Here is a 19763-nt window from a genome sequence, read left to right on the forward strand (position 1 = left end):
CCCTTTGATAGCAATGCCAAAGACTGGGGAAAAAGAATAAGAAATTAAATTCTGTACAAACCAAAATGTGATTACCAGATCTAGATATACTTAAAAATATCCGGATAAGCACCCTTCAAAAATACCAAATAAGTATCCCAACCGGATTTCAAAGCTCCCAAAATAGATATGAACCTATTCATAATGTAAGCATGCAGTTCTTCTTCTGTTAGGGTTTCCTGTGTGGGCACACTCATCTATTCCATACATTCCCGCTTGTGAAGTAACAAAGTATTTAGCCAGGGACTTACCAAACCTCTCAACTCTCTGGCTCGCTAAATTAACTTGTCTTTTTCTTTCTCTAGGGCTGAAATTTCAGACTCTAAAAGAAAAATCTGACCATCAACCATGCTGGTCAATGATTCAGTATGATCAAAACTTACCACAAGTTGTTCTAACTTGTCCTTATCCTCCTTAACGTTTTTATCCAGGTCTACTCTTAGTTTTGTTGTGTTAGTGCAAGACCGATATATTTGTCTACAGTTATGAAGAGCCTTATCAATCCTTGTCATCTCATTTGCCAACTTAGCCTTGCCGGATGTGATCATGTTATCACAAGTGACCTTCCTAGCTGCATTATACCTTTCCACCAACTGTTGGTTTGACACTTGTTGAAGAGTTTTATACTCTTTGGCAATGTGCTCAGTCAAACCTTTCAATTTACCAGAAGGACTAGGTACTTGATCAATCTTGCATTCCAATGCAAGCTGCTGCAAAATAGGAATAGCTTACTCAATAACCTGTTTGTCTTTTGACCCATCCTTCCTTAATTTTTGAGTTGCAACAAACATCAATTCAAAACTGCTTAGCTACTCAATGTTCTTATTTCCAAGATGACCAAAATCTTCTTGACTAAATGAGTCAAGTACCAACAATAAGGGACCAACACCCCATGAAGGTGCCGGTAGCCGGACCTCAGTCTGATCAACCTGACCTGCGACCTTCTGATCTACTTTATTATTTACCTTCTCAGCATTGGTGGCTTCACCACCTAGTGCAGTTATTTCCACTGCCTCAACCTCATGAACTTCAACTATATCAACATCAATTACTGAAGGATTATCTTCCAGTTTATTTATCTCAACATCCTATACAAGTGTAACTGTCGGAGGAATGTCCTCAGATGTTTTTCATTCCAAAACTGATGGATCTCCACCTAGTATACCTTTACCTTTAGCATCAATCGGGATGTCTGGAATGTCAGACTTAGGTGGAATATCTAGTGATGTAAAGAAACCTAGTTTATCCACAAAGAATTTAACCCAAGCCTCATGAGTTTCTTTCATAGTTTCATTTACTCTTCCCACCATAAGACTTATATGTTGGTGTCTACTCTGGAAAATTATTTTATTAGCAAACTCTAGACACTATTGCATCTCTTCATCAGTTATAGCACCACAAACAATTAGCAATTTCTGAATCTTAATATGCTTAACCTCCTCAATAGCCGATAACCTCCTATCATCTAACTTATTATACAAATTTATCGATGTTTCAGTCTCAATTTCAATTAAAGCTTTCTTATATATGTTTAAATACAACAAAACTAATTCCTGAATCTCCTTTTGTTTCTTATCATCCATATCACCATAGTAGTGTTGTATGTTACTCAAAATACCATCCTTTGTGATCTGATCAATCAATTCAACAACAGAAAGAGGAGCAATAACCTTTACACTTTTAAAAAATTCAAGAGCAATATCAAAATCTGATTTCTTCTTCATACTAGGGGTGGGAGCAGACCCCTTGGCCGGTTTCCTTTTCTCAATAGGCTTCCTCTCCTTCAAAATTTTATTTTGAGCTGCCAGAGGAGTGACTCTTGATTTTTGCAGCTTCCCTTCCTCGAGCTTCTTCCTCTGAATCCTCATATAGATATTAGGAATCTTCGGGATTTCTTCCATAGTCTCAGAACCAGATTCAATAGGAGAAATAAATGTTTCTGGTTTCTTCCACTTAGATAAACCCTTACCGGTTCCTACTATCAGAGAAGCCTGAACAACTGTTGGAGGAGATGTCTCTGCCAAACCAATGATTTGTTTGATTTCAGAAGACATCTCCTGGATAACCTATCCAACCTTCTTGATTTGTCCTTCCCTTTTATTCTTGCCAAAATCAATCTTCACCTCAGATTCCTTCTGCTTAGCTGTGCCAAATGTTTTCTCCTTCTCATCAACCAGGTAATCTATAAGAATCTTGGCATAAAGGTTCAATATCTATGTATCAACCTCATAGCCCATCTTAGTAACCCAGATAGGCCTAGGTTACACTGCCTCCATCAAAGTTTCATCCTTTTTCACCATGAAGCATATGTCGGTAGAATATTTATCAACAATATGATTAGGGATCCTTTCCCTCTTCTTCATAGCTTTCTGAAATGCCTTGAAATAACCCCACAAAATGGAGTCTATGTCTTGTCCCAATTTTCTCAAAGCATCCTTGATCTATTTACCTATCAGTATATCAAAGGCCCATTGCCTCTTACCGGATCCCGATATCTCATTCAAAAAGAAAAGCATCAAACATATAATGCGATTTCCATACTAGAATGTACCTTTCTTATCTCCCTTAATCTTTCCCAAATTAGAAACCAACTGATCACACATCCACTGACAAAGATCATATTTCTCATTCTCTTTCACCATCTTATGTGAATAAAAAATACAGGAACTAGAAACAGAGTTCGATCGATTTGATTGAGTTACCTTATATTCAATTACCATGCTTGCAAATTGAACAACTTTATCTCTGATAGTGCTAATCCACATCGACCAGTTGTCAGAGGTGGCATAGGCTAGCTTGTTCACCTCATTGTTTGGAATCTTCCTCCTACCCAGTATTTATCCGACTTGGGGTAAGCCTGTGATAGAACAAATTGCCTCCTTGGTGATTTTATAGGGCCAGTCAAGCCACATGAGCTCACTATGGACTTGACTTTGTACATACCGAATTATCTCATCCTCGAACTCGAGCATCTCCAGAATGTCGGTGAAACCCTTATCCTTTAGAATTTGAAATTCTAGTTTAAGCAATCCATCCTTGTTCAACAAAGTAGACAAATAAACTGATTTAATTTTTGATGAACCCAAATCCTCCAGAGTGTAATGAATATATGCTCTCACATCTTCAACATAAAGAACTCCTTTGGGAACCCTACAAAATGCACCGATAGAGTCATCAACCTTTGCAATTTGAGGGCATTATTTGAATTTCGAACATGGAGCAGATCCAGAAGCTATTCCAATTTCAAAAAAATAGTGTGAAAACATGGAAAATACCTCACAACCAAAGCCGGTGAAAACCTTTGATAAATCCGCACAGAGAATAATGGAAAATGCTCTTAATCACCTTGATCGCCTTAAAATTTCTCTTCTTCACTCTGAGTTCTATGTGATAATAAATGAAGCAACTTATCCCTTTTAATCTGCAAAACCCAAATTTCCTATTGACATCAATGCATTGCCGACATATGATACCAGATACAAAATCCATTACCTCAGCACTGGTGAATCCCAGACTGTCCTCACCAAGATCTGAAACAAGATTTTAGACCACTACCGGGGGCAATGCCGGATCTGACATTAATTTGCCTCCCCTTAAGGCTAAGGCCTTAGTTACTGGATAAAATTCCTATTGGTGCAAGAACATTATGCTCTGCCGGTTGGGTAACTGGAGAATTTACCTCTGCCAATTGATCTTCAAACTTCCTAATCCACTATTTAGCATGAGCCTATTAGATCTCATCAACCTTTTTCTTTGCTTTCTTATTTGATGTGTCATTCCCTTTCAGTGTATAATATTTGGCTATATGTCCTATTTTGTTGCATGCATAGCAAGTAACATTGTTCTTCTGAATTTTGAGTCCCTGACCATTCTCCGATCTACATTGATTAGCCATATGTCCAAAATTTACACATGCATGACATCTTACATTCATTCTACAATCTTTTGTCCTATGACCATACTTATTACACTTTGAACACTGACCGAGAACAACATTATTATTCTAATTTTCTCTATTTCCGTATTGACTTTCTCTATGACCAAACTTATTATAAACAAAGCATCTACCATTAAATTTATGTGCATTGGGTTGCCTTACCGATGATTTCTTATTCTGGTTGTCTGGTGGATTCCCTTGATTTGTTGTACTGGAGCTTTCGCCATACTCAAATCCAAGATCTTTAGTGTCTCCAGTGTCTTTTTGATCCTTCAATAATTCATCAAGCTTTGTAGAATTGACCCTAAACTTTTCTTTGTATTCATTTGCAACATCTAAATCACTTCTCAGGATTGACATCATTCTTTCCAATACTTGCTCATTGTTTTGTGATTGCACCAACTCAGTTCTCAACACATCATTCTTATGCGCCAACCTAATGTATTCCTCATATCTATCTTTCAGAGATATAGCAAGATTTTATTCATTCTTCTTCCGGTCTTCAATCTCCTTGGACATCCTCATAGTCATGGCTTGCATTTCATTCTTCATGACATTATTCTCTTGACTCAGCTTCAGACATAATTCCTTAAGGTCATTCTTCTCTTCATCATCTAGATTTTGTAAAATTTCCTTCCTTTTAGTTTGAGCAGATGACAACCTCTCTTGCAGGGTAAGAATGAATTACTTTGTAGAGTTCAACTCATCTTATAGCTTCAAGTTCTTCAACCTTTCAACATCATATTACTAAAGTGCTACTTCAAGTTCTTTCTGTAGACTCATCTCCATGGATTCCGGATTCAGGATCTTCCTCAAGCTATTAGACTTATTCTGAGGCACAAGGCTTTGATACCAATTGTTGGAATACAAGAACACTGAGAGGGGGGGGGGAATCAATGTTCTACCAGTTAGAGTACTTTTAACCTTATTAACAAATCCACTTATTAACTGGTAAGCATAAAAGAAAGTAACAAGTAATATCAATGCAACCACATGAATCAACACCATAACATAGATATTTATACGTAGAAAATCTCAAAGAGGAAAAACCATGGTGGAATTGGTGACCCACAATATCTATCCACTAGCCAAATGAATAAATATTAGAAGAGGGGCTTGCACATGTAGGAAGGCACACTGCCTAGAGCACACTTCTCATCACAAAAGGAGCCCCACTGACTACAGATCCAAATACTAGATTACAAACAAAAACTGAACTCGGAATGTGCATCTACTATGCTAGATGAGTTTCGGTTAAAGCATTGTCTATATCGGTTAAACTGTAACCTCCCTTACCAGTATCTTAGATCACTTCCCAGTTCTCTAGACCAATAATCAACACCAATTGTAGATATTTGCATTCGCATTCTATCGATCAAGATAACATCACAAAACCTTTCGCATCATTTATCTCTCATATATCCACATCATTACCATCATACAATGACCTAACCCAAACTGACTTATACACCCATTTACATGAATAAACACAAATACCTTATGTTGGCTTACAAACATATCACAAAAGATAAGACACATAACAACCCAGATAATATATAAACATAAAACAATATGACCTTTACCGCTTCCACGCTTGCCGGATCAATCTCCTATGTTGGCCTTAGAATACCAGTTCCAATTTTTCCGGTTATACACCCGCCGGTTCCCTAAATGCCGGTGTAGTGAATTCTAATTACCTTGATTGCTGGATCTCCCATGAAGTGTGTTGCTAGCAATGACAACACCTATAACCTTGATGAGTGTCAATTGCCAACTTTATCAACTCCTAGAGGATCACCTTTCATAAAAAATAGTCTTGTCTTTGAGGAAAATTAGAAGAAGACCAAAGACAACACAAGTTCTAAGGGTACTAAACTACCAAAAAAGATGAATGAAGATAAATATATGGGTTATGTTGGTTCACTCAAAAACTCTATCAATAGTAGCACCATGAATAAAATAAGTAATATATCACAAAAGAACAAAATACCTTAAAATACAATAATGAAAGATTTAGAAGATCACTCCCACCAAGTCTTATGTCTAAGTTTCATCATTCCTTCTTTAAATATTGCTTCTTTTGTAATAAGTTTGGTCATAAAGTAGTGGATTGTATAATTCACACAAGGAATGATTTTGGTTTCTCCAAGAGGAACTATAACTCATTTGTACCTCTAGTTGACTAGGAAATCATGTGGTACGAGAGCAACAACTATGGACATGTACAATTTATTTTTGTAGAAGTAATTTTACATTACCTTCAAGAAAAAAAAAGAAATAGGATGTTTGTGAAAAAATTTAAGGAATATACAAATATTTTGAAGAATAAGCAAGAGCAAGAAATGAAGGAAAAATTTAGGTTTGTACAACTTTTCCTACATGATCAAAATGAGAAATACCAATCATATATTGATAGTTGTTTCTCCAGCCATATGGTTGGCGATAAAAGAAAATCTTGTTGGGAAAATGGTGTTGTACACCTTGCATAATAATGTTTCATTTTTGTATTATTTTATTATTGTATGAGGCGGACATAGAATTATATTGTAATATCATATTGTATTGTTGCACCTAGGAGCACCTAGATGGACACACAACATGTAGAGATTCCTTTGGAATATTCTTGTAACCACTTGATAAGTTGTATTGACACATTGGTATTATTATATTGTATTTATTTAATATTGGGGAATGCAATTATGATGAAGTACCCAATATTAAATGTGGGTTAAGGGTAGGTAGGAAAAATATTATATTTTATTGTCACATGGTTTTGATGTAATACCACTTGGTGGTTTTGTGGGAGTTTGTGTTTATAAAAGCAACCACGAGGGTAGTTGTTTAAGTTAGCTAGGTTAGCATTTGTGAACAAGGAAGCATGGCATGGGATGTGTGGATTCATGCTTGGTCACATGGAGTGCTTGGTTATGGTTGGGTTTTCGAAGGATTTCCATATTTGTATTGTAATGGACGCATTGTTGATAATACATGGTGGATGATGCTTTTGGAGGTTGGGTTTTTCCCTCATGAGGGTTTTCCTAGGATATATCTTGTGTCACATTTTCATCGGTATGTTGTCTATTCTTTGCATGTGGATTCTATGTGTTGATTTGATTGAAATCTATAATGGGTTATGCATAAGTTGTCATAAACATGGCTGCAAGTTTCCTTACAAGTGGTATCAGAGCTATTAGTTTAATGATGTTTATAACCCTAGTTGGAATCCATGAATGTATGAAAGAATGAAAAGACAAGGCAAGATATATTGTTTTGCAGGTTGTTATTATAGATATGTGTTATTTGGGTTTGCTGTTATGATGGGTTGTTTGCAGATTTGGGGTTGGAAGAATTTTGGTCAATCTAGGGCATCATTGAAAAATGCTCTGAATGAGGGTTTTGGGGGTGATATTTCACAAATGGCCCTGTGGGACAAAATAGACCTCATGGATGGATTCAGTTGGTCGAGAGATGAAAAATAATATATAATTTGCCCTATTTTGTCATAGTTGAAAAAAAGGCAAAAAAATTTTTTTAGTACCACGACCTCGACGACCGTCAAATTCATGATAGTCTACAGAATTAAAAAAAATTATATATATATAGAGAGAGAGAGAGACAGAGAGAGAGAGAGAGATATCTTTATTCCCATCGAAAAATTAATTTTCCTGCAATTTTTTTAAAAAAATATTAATGTGGGAGCATTTTTGAAAAAGGAGAATGAAAAAAAATAAAAAAAATAAAAGTTTTTGCATGGGAGGTGGGCCACCAATCCCCTATCCCACTTTCCCTGTAGACAGTCCCTCTGTGGTACTGATAGTGTTAGTACTATTGTCGGTACTGACACTGCCAGCATCGCAGTGGTGGTCTCGTTGGTGGGTTCAGCTCCGCTGGTGTTGGGGTTCCCACCGCCGGTGGTATCGGCAGGGTCGGGCCCTGCAGTGGTCCCCACCACCGATGGCCCCACCAACCCCTGCCCCTTGGGCGTTAAAAAAAACAATTTTAAATTGCCAATTTTAAAATAAAAAACCCGCCTCATGTTTTATAAGGAAAATTTGAAAATCCACAAATTATTGCCATATAAGGAAATTGGCTATTTTTATTCAATGAAGCATAACTTTCACTCGAGGAATCCATTTTTTGACTTCTTATACTCATTGGAGAATTGAGTCTAAGCACTACCATTTGGTATAGGTTTGGTTTAGTGATTTTGTTGTTTTGAGATGTTTTGGGAGCTTGGAATCCTAATACTCTTCTTGATGCAAGTTTGGTCATATCTTTTGCATACAAAATTGGGTTTTCAATTTTGAATAGGCATTGGAAAGGGTGTTCATTGTAATTCAGTTTGGTGTTGTTATTGTATCAGTCTGATGAGTATGGAGAGGTTTACAAGTATGTTTCAGAGGTGGACTTTGATGGCTACAAGTGCACAGTTTATTCGTTGTTTGAGGACATGATTGGAGTTGGTTTGAGACTTGGAGTTTTATGTGGGTGACAGTTGGATGCAGGTAATGATTATGGTGTCATGGGTATGCAGGTACATGTTTTGCATTGGCATGACATAATCATGTTTGTGGTGATTTGGTTTGATGTTAGGAGGTTTTTGATTATCTCCTTGATGCTTATTTAGTTTTTTGCCTATGGTACTTGATTGTGGACATGTTTGGCAAATTAGATCAGATGTTGATTTGGTGTTTGAGTCATGTGGTCTACAAGATTATTCTCTTTGATATCTCAGTTTGTATTTTACTAATGTGATGATGAGTTTGCATGTTCAGTGATTGGATCTACGAGTTATGCAGGTTGTGGATTAGCTACCCATTCACTTGCAGTGGGATGACTCAAATGTGGACTATCTATATCCATCAGGTTTGATTCATTGCAGTGCATACTCCTTAGTTGACTTTGTTTGTGGTCATTTGTGCATTGGTATGGTTGTTTTGAGATGAGAGGATGGATGATGTTTTTGGTACCTAGATAGTTGGATTTGGGACTTGTAGCATGTATTTGATCATGATGTCATGATAGCTTGGTTATTTATTTGATTACACTTTTAGTGGGAGCTTTTGACAGTGATGAGTTGGTGGTGTAGGATTGATTCCTGATTAGTGGTTTTTTGGTGGTTGTATGTATCTTCTTGAGATAGAATTCATGGTTTACTTGTTAGTATTGACATTTTAGTTGGATGTGTGTAGACCTAGATGTTCTTCATTTAGGAGATGGTTATCACAATGCCATATGTGACTCGGTATCATGGTTCAGTGGGAGTTGTTGACAGTGATGTATATTCATCATTGGATGGTGGATGATCTATTAGTGTGCATATGTTTGGAGGATGCCCTAGATTTTGTTGCTCCAGAAGGCTCTCACATTTGCAGGTACACTTGTAGGAGATGGTGATCTTCATGATATTTGAGGATGTTTTCATCTTGAGGACTCATGAATTTCTTGGTATAGATATGTTTTTATGCTTTCATTTGACATGTTTATCCTTGTTATTTGGATGGATTATATTATGTCATGGTACACTCTTGATGCACATTTAGAGTTTTGGCATGATATGATTATTTGATATGTTCATTTGGAGCATGTTATCTCTTTGAGATGGATTAGATCATGTTGTCATGTTTATGTTCCTGATTCAGTTGTCAAAGCTTTGACATTGATCTTTGTGGTTTTTTTTGTATTGAGTGTATGACCATTTGCTTGATACTTCATGATAATGCTATGTTGCATTTAGAGTTTGGCATGAATTTATCGGTTACAGGTGCTCATGGATACATGGAGATGTTGGTGATGCTAGTATTCTCTTGTGATTGGAGATATGTGTTTAGACGGTTGATTGTTTCAACAGGAAGTCCGAGGAGAATTCACCTGGCATGGACTTGGGAGGAGATTTTTCTTAGTGTGAGTCATGATGAATTGGATAGCTTGATGAGCATTCTCATTCCCTACTCTTGGTCTACTCGACATTTTACTACTAGAGAGATATTTCCCATTGTTTCATTTTAGGTGCATTATGTTTATGCTTATCTTTCATAGCTATCGATCTTGAGCTATGGAGATGTTTAGTTTTGGAGGGTTCATTTGAGAGATGTATGGCATTGGTTATCTCCTTGTGCATTTGAGATATTATTATGATGGTGGCAGTCATTGATATTATTTTGGGAGATGGTTTATTGTGTGTATTCCCTAGGCTTGGGAATGGATATTTAGTTTGATCTTCTTGGTTATGAGAGGCTTACATCCATGTCGATTACATGTTATATATTTTTTTTTGGTCCAAGGGACTGAACAGTGTTTGGGTGTTGTGATTCTTTTCATTTGGGGTTTAATGGAGGAGATTGTACTGGACACAATCAACATTTAGAGGTGTGTGTAGGACATACTACGAGATTTGATTTGCAGTTTTTCTCTCTTTATTTCGGTTATCTTCTTGGATGATAGTATTCACAAATATTACATTGGTTGGAGGTTGTTTGGAGCTATGTGTTCACTAGTTTTGTGTTCATGTGTTGTCATATGGGAGATGGCATAGAGGTTCCTTTATCTCTTTCTTTTGTTGGTGTGGAGAACATGGGAGAATGTTGGAGACATGGTATGAGAGTGGTACTTGCAGGTTATCAATTTACATGATGTTCATATTGATGTGGACATTCTTGTTACTACATGGTTACAATTCTATGATAAGTTGTTAGTGGATTCGTTTCTGATATTGACATTACCTATATAGTGGGAGTTCCTTGGTGTACATACGTGGCAGGTATTGCACTTAGGGCTTATGGTTGCATGTTATAGGTTGCATATGTTGATGAGATGTTATTCACTTGGTTTGTATGCCTTGGAGGCATGTATAGTTGATGTGTTCGCACTTGATGTGAGTGTTATTTCAGTTATGTAAACAACTACATTTGCATTGGATACCTTTGGATTAGTGTTTGTGTTCGGATATCAGTTGGTGCAAGACTTATCATTTGTTGCGACAGATTGTGTGGCTTTCTCTTTGGATGGCCTTTTCATGTCCAATGGAAGTGGCATGCTAGAGGGTGGGAGTATTCATGTATGAGATGGTGGTCACTTTATTTGTTGTTGCAGGTATCTTGATGGAGCACATGGAGCACATGGAGTCCATGATGGTATATGTGTGTGTAGAGATAAGTCTCTTGTTCATGTGACGGATTACTTCTTGGCCCTTATGCAATGTATACAAAAAGTGGGAGAATATTAGGAAAATGGTGTTGTACACCTTTAATAACAATGTTTCATTGTTGTATTATTTTATTATTGTGTGATGTAGACATGGAATTATATTATAATATCATATTGTATTGTTACACCTAGGAGCACCTAGATGAACGTGCAACATGTAGAAATTCCCTTGGAATATTCTTGTAACCACTTGATGATTTGTATTGACACATTGGTATTATTATATTACATTTATTTAATATTGGGCCCGAATGTAATTGTGATGAAGTACCTAATATTAAATGTGTGTCAAGGGTAGGTAGGAAAACTATTATATTTTATTGTCACATGGTTTTGATGTAATACCACTTGGTGGTTTTGTGGGTGCTATTGTTTATAAAAGCAACCACAAGGGTAGTTGTTTGGGTTATCCAGGATAGCATTTGTGAAGGAGGAAGCATGGCATGGGATGTGTGGATTCATGTTTGGTCACATGGAGTGCTTGGTTATGGCTGGGTTTTCAAAGGATTTCCATATTTGTATTATAATGGACACATTGTTGATAATACATGGTGGATGATTCTTTTGGAGGCTGAGTTTTTCCCTCATGAGGGTTTTCCCAAGATGTATCTTGTGTCACATTTTTATGGGTATGTTGATTATTCTTTGCATGTGGTTTCTATGTGTTGATTTGATTGAAATATATAATGGGTTATGTGGAAATTATCATAAAGATGGCTGCAAGTTTTCTTACAAATTCCTCAAAATAAAGAAATTGAATGAAGGGATAGTTAAAATTTGGGATAATGATAAAGAAAATATAAAAGGAAAAGGTAATCTTTGTATGGATATTAGAAATATAAAATCTGATCTAAGAATGTACTACATGTTGAAAGGTAAAAACATTATCTCTTGATTGTGAGTAAAATGTATGACCATGGGAAGAGTCTCATATTTCATCATGAACATGATGTAAAATCAAGAAGGAAGGGAAATTGATAGTTGATATATATAAAACAACCAATAATCTCTACATCCTTAATAAAACAAAAGGTGAAAAGTGTTATATGGGGCATGAAGATGAGATTTGGTTGTACCATAGAAGGATGTGACATTTGAACTTTGACAACATTATGAAGCTTAGTAATAAAAAAGACTTAAGGGACACACCTACGATGGAAAATCCTCCTGATAGTATTTGAAAATAGTGCCAATATTAAAAGGAAACAAGGAAAAAATTCAAACCAAAGGGTTATTCTATATCAAATACTTTGAAACTTATACAAACTGATTTGTTTGGCCCAACAAGGACAAAAATTCAACAAGATGAGAGATATTTTATGCTATTAATTAATGATTATTCTAGAATGACTTGGATTACATTTTTGAAAAAAGAAATCTTAAGATTTTGAGAGGTTTAAGGCATTCAAAGCCTTACTAGAGAATTAAACTAGGCTAAGAATCAAATTCCTAAGATTTGATAGAGAAAGGAAGTTCAAATGAATTTAAAGAATTATATGAAAATGGAATAGTAAGATGTTATTTAGCCACATGGACTCCACAAAAAAATGGAGTTATTAATGAGAGGAAAAATATAATAGCTCAAGGAATGGAAAGAGCTATGTAAAATGAGTCCAAGATATCTAATACTTTTTGGAGAGAAACATTTTATATGGTATTCTACATTTTGAAATAACACAAATCAAGTTGAACAACAACAAAACTCCATATTAACTTTGAAAATGAAGGCTTGCAGTGAAGTATTTCAACGTATTCAAGAGCAAGTTCTATGTAAGAAGATATGATGAATATTTAGGAAAGTTTGATTCTAGGTGTGATAGTATCTTTCTTAGATATTATGCAAGGATTAAATCTTACAAATTATACAATAAAAGATCTCACAAAGGTGTTGAAAGTGAAAACATGAGAGTTGATTCAAAGATAGGCATATGAAAGAAATAGCTCAAGAAGTTTATCATCAAGAAGAAGAAAATTTCAAACAAGAGGAAGTAGAGAAAGAAATTTAAAATAAAGAAGTTGAGAAAAGAAAACCAAACACACCATCAAGGGCACCATCCAAGACTCCATCTAGAGTTTTCCAAAAGAATCATATACAAGAATTGATTATTGGTGATAAATATACAAAAAAATAGATTAAATGAGTTTTTTTAGTACATTAGAACTCAGAAACTTGTGCTTTCTATCCAAAATAGATCGAGAGAACTTTATAGAAGAAAGTGAAGAAAGACATTGGATAAAGGTTATGGAAGAGAATTTGGATCAAATTGAAAATAATTATAATTGTGAACTTGTCCCAAGACCTAATAATAAGAATGTGATTGACACTACGTAGTTATTCAAGAACAAGCTAAACGAGGATGGACAAGTGTGAGAAACAAGGCAAGATTAGTATGCAATGTATATGCTCAATTGAAGGAATCGACTTCAAGGAAATATTGCCCCTATTTCTCATTTAGAGGCTATAAGGATGGTTTTAGTCCTTGCCAATTTTAAGGATGTTATGATATGGTTGTGAATACCTTTTCAAATATTGTACTTCCCATAAGTTTCTTACAAAAGAAGGGAAAAGTTTATTTCAAGTGAGGATTGTGATCTAATTTTATACAAATTGAATGAACTACTCAAAACCCATGTATCTTCCTAATCCCTAATTCAAATGAGTTCTTCACTATTTATATTGATTCTTGTTTGTAAGGATAGGAAGAAATTTCTTATAATATGATCAAATATATAATTATGTATGAGTAACAAAATTTAAGGAGCATAAGAAAAACCATGCTAACCATGTTATAGATTTAATTTTTATAATGTCAAATATAAATTTTGTGTTGGTACTATATTTTAAGAAAAATGGTTGAGTTTAAAACAAGTCATAGAAGTGTGATCTACATTTTTTAGCCATGAAAATATTAATTTTTATCCAAGGAAAATGGTTGAATTATTAGGTATTTTGGTATTATATGTGTTAAGGGAATACATATAATTTAGTGATTGATGATTTGAGAAAGAATAAAAATTCAGTTGTATTTGTAGGGATGTGGTAATATTAAATAGTATAAAATAGAGTTGATAATTATTATCATCTACCATCAAATTATGGATAATTTTTAATGTACAAGATATTACTTTATCATGAATAGGAAACTAATTTAACTTTAGAATATTTAATATATAATATATTGAATTAATCAATCTAAAAATATTACTTAAAAATTGAGTAATCAAAACTATCAATGCACTAAGCATAACTTCCATATACATAAATTATTACAAAATAGTCAATAATAACACATATATCAATTTTTCATCATTATAGTTTAATGATTTCAATATTTTTTTAGGAGGCCTAAAATGCCACACCCCTTATAAAAATAGTATCATACATGACACCCATTAAAAAATTACTATTAAATAAGTTTTTATTGATTCAAATGAATCAAATAATTAGTTGTTAAGCAAATCAAGAATTGTTTTTATATTTTGCAAGTCCTCCCTAGTGGAACTACATGGACTCATTTAGTCCCATTAGGAAAACACTTACTACAATTATGTAATTCTCACTATTTTAGCTGATAATAGATCAACTCAATGCTTATTTATTTATCTTACCTAAATATTCTATCGATCTAATACATTATTTAAATGTTACAAACAAATTACATAAGTTCTTTATAAATTATGTATATAATTTTACCTTTAGAACAAGGTGAAAAATCAAATTATATTAGAGTAACACATCACTTGTATGGATATTAACATATAGATATACACTTTAAAAAGAGGTACTCCATTTGTTCTATGTATAATTTTGTACTTAAAAAAAAAAAATTGACCCTAGTTTGGGTGCACATGACAAGTTTTTATGTTAAATTAATAATACCATTAATGAGGTTAATAGATTATCATATGAAAAATAGATATTAAAACAATATTTCTCATAATAAATAAAAAAAATTCTTTACTTGTCCTTCTTTTGGATCTTGATCAATAATTCATTTATGGGAAATGGCATAGGGTCACGAATTATCTTTTCATCTTGATCTACTAAAGACCACTTATATTTGCCTACTAAATGGTGCAAATATATTAGTGTCTCCATCTTTGCAAAATCATAGCTAGGACAAATGCGAGGCCCCCCTCCAAATGCCACAAAATTATAGGGTGGAATAGAGCTATCAAAATGAGATGGATCAAAATTATTTGGCTCTTTGAAAATCTCGTCATTCATGTGTGTACTAGTTGCCACCCAAAATAACTACACACAAAAGAATTTAAATTTGTAAGGAGAATTTAAATATATATTGAGAAAAAAAATCAATACATAATTTTGGTTAGTTTTAGATAAAAGAAGAACTATGTACCTGCCATCCTTTTGGAATCACAAACCCTCCAAATTCAACATCCTTCATGGCTTTTCTAAATCCACCAAAGACAGGGGAGATTAAGCGCATTGTCTCTTGGCATACCTTCCATGTATATTTCATCTTTTGAATGTCATCCCATGTAAGAGGTTCATCAATCTCTTTCTTTGTTAAAATCTCCATGTGCTCTGTGTCATAATAATATTAATTTTTATATAATAATAATAATAACTATTACAATAATCATAATAATGATAAAATTATTTAAAAAACAAAAAATATTAAGTAATACATGATATAATAATCCGTATATTGAAAAACCATAACTTGTACTGAATTTTACAAAATTAAAATTATAAATGTAAAAGTAATTGACATTTTATGAAAAAAGTATGAAACTTATAAAGCTTAAATGAAATTTAAAAATCAAATGTTTTTAACATTCTTGTTTCAAGTTGTAATTTAAATTTATTTTAATAATGAAGGTAAATTTTGAAAAACTTATTTTCCATTCTATTTTGTAGCCTTTAAAAAAAAAGTAAAAAAAAATATACATTCATATAAAATAAACAATGTTTTCTTGGAGTAATACAAATAATCTAGATCTAGATTAGGGTTTGAACCTTTTCTAATTCAAAATCTTAGTTAAGTTGTGCTTGTGCTCACATATAAATCAATGATTGAGAGATCCTATGGCAATGTTATTGAAGAAAGATAGTAAAATGCGATTCTAAACTAATGAAGTATAAAGTTAGAGTAAATTAATTATTCTCCAATTTGTACGATCAATTGTGAGATGTGGATGTTCTTCAACATTTAATTTAATGGGTTTGGCTTTGTCTAAGTTAAATGTTGAAGAACATTATCATCTCATATCTTACAACAGTCCCATGCTCCAATAACATCATATTAAAATCTCTTTGTGGATCAACATCACAAACATTAATCATTTATATCTCTTACTAATAATTGAATAGATCATTTTCTAGTTATATCGATAGAAAATACTAATAAGAGTTTCATTTAAGAACATATTTACTAAAACTTAAGAGGATTCCTTCTTTAAAACTATAATACATATGTATGTTACTTATATGTATATTACTTATATTAGAAATATTACTTTAATTAAATCATATTTACTCTAAATTATAATATAAAGATAATTTTTATTTAAATTTTTATATTAACATAATAACATAAACAAAAATATAGAATTTCAATGGCACTTCCATTGGGCACTCAAACAAACAATTTTGCTAAGGCAAATGCAACCTACATTGGGCTCCAAATGGTTGTACGTGGAGGGTACAAGAAGGTCTGGTTGGAAAGTGATTCACTAGAGATCATCAACTGCTTGAATAAAAAGACCTCCCCCAGCTGGACTATTAAATATCTCATTCAGGAATGCTATGACATGATTGCTAAGCTAGACGAATTTCAAATTTCCCATATTTTTAGGGGGGGGAATATGTCAGTGGACCATGTGGATAATCTTGGCATGCTTTGTGATGATATTAAATGGTGGTGGGAGGGGGATTCCTTCCCATTTCACTTGTGTGAGCTGGCTCAGAAGGACACCGATAATATCTCTCCGATTGAGTATTAATTAAGTCAAATTTTCAAATGTGTAAAGGCATTCCTAGAAAGAAGTGGAACCATCCTTCCAAATTGTTCCTGTGGGTCTGGTTTTTTAGCCTCTCGTTCAAGCCTAGTTTTAGCTTGAATATCAAAATTTGCAAAGGTAATAGTCATATGGGGGGAGACAAGAATAGAATGGAACCATTGTCGTGTGCTTTATGGAAAAAAAATAAAGAGCTTTGGATGGAAGTTGTGGATGGTGGCTTGAAGCCTTATGTTAGAAAACTCCATGGCCAGAATCATAGTTTAACAGACACGTTTCTGAAAGTTTTGAACAAAGGGGTGCTTAGTGTGTATGGGGCTGAATTCACGATTGATGAGGCCTTCATTGCCGAGATTACCGAGCTAAGTATGGAAGGAAGGAATTTTTACAGAGAAAGAAAAAGCTCAAAAGAAGCCCTCTCTATCTTCTATGATAAACCGAGTGAGAGAAGCAGAGTTAGAAAAAATCCGACTGGAGGTTACAACCGAAAAGATCTTCTAACGCTTTGGGCAAACACAATGGAATTTATCATCAGGTACATAACCCTTGATTGTCTCTTTGTCAACATATTTTCCTATGATTTTATGGCATGACAAAAAAATTTCATTGCCATTTTATTTAGTCTCTTCTCTTGAGCATGGTATTAAGAATCATGTTAAGAACAATGAAAACCATGTTTTTCATGAGGGGTTAATCTTCCTCATCATGGTGTATGCAAAAGTGCATGAGGTCAAATGCTCCCCTATCCTGAGAAAACCTAAACCTTTAGGCAGCTAGGATGTGCATGTGGTCATTGATATTGAATTTGATGAGAAGGAGGAGGGTGGTATGGCCATGGATTGGAATGACATCCATGTGTCAAATGATTATGATTATAGGCCCTCGAAGGATGAGGGCCCCCCTCAGAAGCCCACTCTCGGTACTACTAGTAGTAGGAAAATTAAAAATCCACCTGGATGGGCTGCGAAAAAGTCGAAATCCCCAATTCCCCAATTCCAGAATTTGGGGCCTCAGAATCTGAAAGAGCACAAAACCGGGAAAAAGGTGGAAACCTAAACAAAAGGGGGCGAAGAAATAAAATTGGATATTTCCCTAATTGTGGACCCAGAGGAGTGTAAAAAGGATGAGATGGATATTGATAGGCTCCTGATTAGCTCAACTTCCAACCAAGAGAAATGCTTCTCTTGGGTTATAAGTGAAATTGACTTCCTGAAACAGGGCATCGAGGACATCATTAACACTTTTGCTGAGAACTCGGAGCCTGATAAAACTGAAAAAGTTCCTGAACTTGACTCAAAGAATTATCGAGGATATCAAGATTATGAAAACATAGCACAAGGCTAGGATTGTTTGCATGGAAAATGGCATTGAGGATTTGATGGGAAAACTCAAGAGATTGGTCGAGATCAGATCAACAAAGAAGTGATGCTTAGTAGTGTAGAGGGTCTCAAAAAGGTCAACAAAAAAATTGCAATACATAAAGCCTAGCCTGCCAGCTCGGATCCGTCTTCAACAGCCATTTTGGACAAGAAACACAATGCGAACTTGAAGAGATTCATAATAGTATGATTCACAAAAATGCAGAGCTCATGAAAGCTCTTAGTTAGTGGTTTATGTCTTTTTTTTGCAGAAGGCTAGTTTCTTTTTTGGTAATTTATTTGGTAATTTATATGAACAGTGTTGTTTAACCCTGAAAATTAGCATTGACTAAAGTGGCTCAAATAACTGGCGTAGGAGATTGGCTACATTCACTGGAATGAATCCAAGCAATCCCGTACATAATTTATTTGAGCCACTTTAGGTGAATCTCTTAAAATTGATGGACGTCATAGAACTTATAGAAAATCTTCAAAGCATGAACATGGAAATGAAAGATGCATACCTTCCAAGACCTTTTGGTAGACATGTGGATTGAGTGCCAGGAGTCTCAAAACATTTATCAACAGATTACAGGTTGTTTCATGGCCGGCAGACATGAGAGCGATCATGTTATCAATGATCTCTTCCTCTGTCATGGCTTTTCCATTTTCATTCCTTGAGCTAAGCATGTTGGACATTAGATCCTGACCAGGACAAAACTTTCCTTCATGGAGTTCCCTCCTCCTCACTTTCAACAAGGATGATAAACGTTTGCAAATCCTTGAACGAGCCTTCAATTCAGAGCGAAAGGCTGTACCAGGTAAATCCAATGGTAGAGACCAAAGGGCTTTAAAAGCCTCAGTAAAATCCTGGCTCAGTATCTCAATTTCTTCACTGTCATTCAGACCAAATAGTAAATCACCAGCCAGCTGGAAAGTAACCGTTTTCAGCAATGGCAACACAGTAATACAGTCCTTTCATCCCAACAGTCAACAAAATGCTTTTTAATAATGGAATTCATTCTGCCCACAAATTTCTGCAGGGCTTCAGGCTTGAGGAACTGCATGATTGCACTTCTCATGCGCTTGTGATCTTCTCCACTGAGTTCTAGAATGCTCTTCTTCCCAACTATTCTGGTGAGAGAGATGGGCTGCTTGTTAGCTATGATATTGAAGTCATTCTGAAAGAGAAGGCGGTTTCCTGCTGGGCCATTGAGGACCACTGTGGGACAACCCAT

At 34.7% G+C, this 19763-nt stretch overlaps 1 protein-coding gene across 1 annotated transcript; it reads right to left on the reverse strand.

Annotated features, from left to right (window-relative positions):
• Nucleotides 1-2105: 2105 nt before the first annotated feature.
• LOC131875865 (taxadiene 5-alpha hydroxylase-like) lies at nucleotides 2106-19763 on the reverse strand. Its single transcript, XM_059220565.1, has 4 exons — nucleotides 19497-19763; nucleotides 19050-19455; nucleotides 15544-15731; nucleotides 2106-2252 (listed from the first exon to the last, which is right to left on the reverse strand). Exons 1-4 carry the CDS (start codon nucleotides 19761-19763, stop codon nucleotides 2106-2108), a joined length of 1008 nt encoding a protein of 335 aa, XP_059076548.1.

Source organism: Cryptomeria japonica, chromosome 5 (assembly GCF_030272615.1).
Source record: "Cryptomeria japonica chromosome 5, Sugi_1.0, whole genome shotgun sequence".
Lineage (NCBI taxonomy): Eukaryota > Viridiplantae > Streptophyta > Pinopsida > Cupressales > Cupressaceae > Cryptomeria > Cryptomeria japonica.